The following is a 1,654-nucleotide window of genomic DNA, read 5'->3' on the forward strand; positions in this document are numbered from 1 at the left end:
TTTGAAAACGTACATATTTCTTTTATTTTCATTTGAAGAATTTCAAAATTTGTAGGAGCGCGACTTTCCGTGTATGAATCTTGTAATTTTAAAGTAAGTAACTTTATAATATAGAAATAAGGTATTTTTGACAGAATTTCAGAAAAAATATTCAGTCTTTGGACAGTTAATTTGCATATATAGAGCAAAGAAAAGTAGCAGCCAGCTGATATTGTACGGAAAGATTTTTTTTTTTTGCCATTTCGATGATGTTAATCTATAATCTGGAAATTATAGCAAACAATGGAAAAGTTATCCTAAATTTTATAGAGAATGGTGCGCTCTGGATATTTATGGAAACACGTTAAATAATACATATATGTATTATGTATGAAAATTGCATCTACCTAAGTGTCGTGTCGTCAAAATATAAACGAATTTATTACGTGGCCCAATAAAACAGACCAGTCTGACGTTAAATCAGATTATCGATCTTTATCGATGAGCGCTATCGTGTGGCAGCAAAAGTGTGACTGCCGCGTCAAAATACATCATGTCAACCTCGTATATCTAGACTAAATGTATTGTTTGACCTGGTGCTCGAGGCTAGTTTCGCGCTTAGATGCGTCGAACTGTCTGTAATTGGTTTACGATCATAATTCACTTATATCGGTGATTCGGCGACACCGGCGCGGTGACAGGGAGGAAAGAACACACAGCAGGAAAATAGTTATGTTTGGATAACCTCTAAAATAATGGTTGGCGGAAAAACGGATTTAGAAGGTTAGAGAACGAAGTAAGAACGCCGATCGTAGATGTTCTACAAATAGGAATAGAAAATATTAGGATACAATCATTCTGTTCTTTGGTCGACATTATTATTGTATAAAGCTTCTTTACTATTAAGTCTGAATTTCTAAAACCAGTTCGCTCGGCCTCTAAGCTTTAAGGTCGTTTCCTTCTTACAGCTGCGAATCGATGTTAAAATTCTTGTCTTATGCTGAGAGGCAAGCGGTTTTTAATTACGGAAAATTTTGAAAGATTATTCGAATAATGGAGGTTTGTCGGTGCGGATGCGAGGCATCGTCGCAAGAATCGATCGATCCACCGCACGAGCCGTGCTGTTGCTGTAGTTACGATCCATTCAGCGACAAAGAAGCAGAAATCTACGATCTCTCGTTTGCCTTGAAGAAGCTCACTGTAATGAAGTGTCAGATGAAAAAGTGGCGAATGGAAAGACTTCAACTCGAGAGCGAAAATAGGTCTTTGAAACAAGCCCTCCAATCATTCGGTATCGATGTATGATATTTCGTAGATTATCCCCTTCTCTTCTTTTTTTCTCCTTTCTGAATCTCTCCTTCTTATTCTTTCTCTCTCTCTCTCTCTCTCTCTTTCTGTCTGTCTGTCTGTCTCTTTTTCTCTCTCTGATTCGTTTAGTAGTTAGCTTGTGCGAAATTGATTAATCGGAATTCTGTACGGATACCCTTGTGATTGCGTTTCTCCTCCCTTACGAGTTAGTTGTTTGATTCAAGTCGAAAGGAGTAACGTTCCACGCAATTAGTACTATAAAGAGCGAAACGGCAGAAATTACATACATACTGATCGTCTCGTTCAATAGTTTGCGAACAAGTGTCTTTTGTCACGTTCTGTTTAGTTGCCGACGAGAAGGTACCGT

General features: G+C 37.8%; 1 protein-coding gene across 1 annotated transcript; it reads left to right on the forward strand.

The window, feature by feature from the left end:
• Window positions 1-1,004: 1,004 nt before the first annotated feature.
• On the forward strand, window positions 1,005-1,360 carry LOC117151785. Its single transcript, XM_033321353.1, has one exon. The coding sequence runs from the start codon at window positions 1,033-1,035 to the stop codon at window positions 1,282-1,284; it is 252 nt and encodes an 83-aa protein (XP_033177244.1). The 5' UTR covers window positions 1,005-1,032; the 3' UTR covers window positions 1,285-1,360.
• Window positions 1,361-1,654: the final 294 nt, after the last annotated feature.

The sequence above is a fragment of the Bombus impatiens genome, unplaced genomic scaffold, assembly GCF_000188095.3.
Source record: "Bombus impatiens unplaced genomic scaffold, BIMP_2.2 scf_0433, whole genome shotgun sequence".
NCBI lineage: Eukaryota > Metazoa > Arthropoda > Insecta > Hymenoptera > Apidae > Bombus > Bombus impatiens.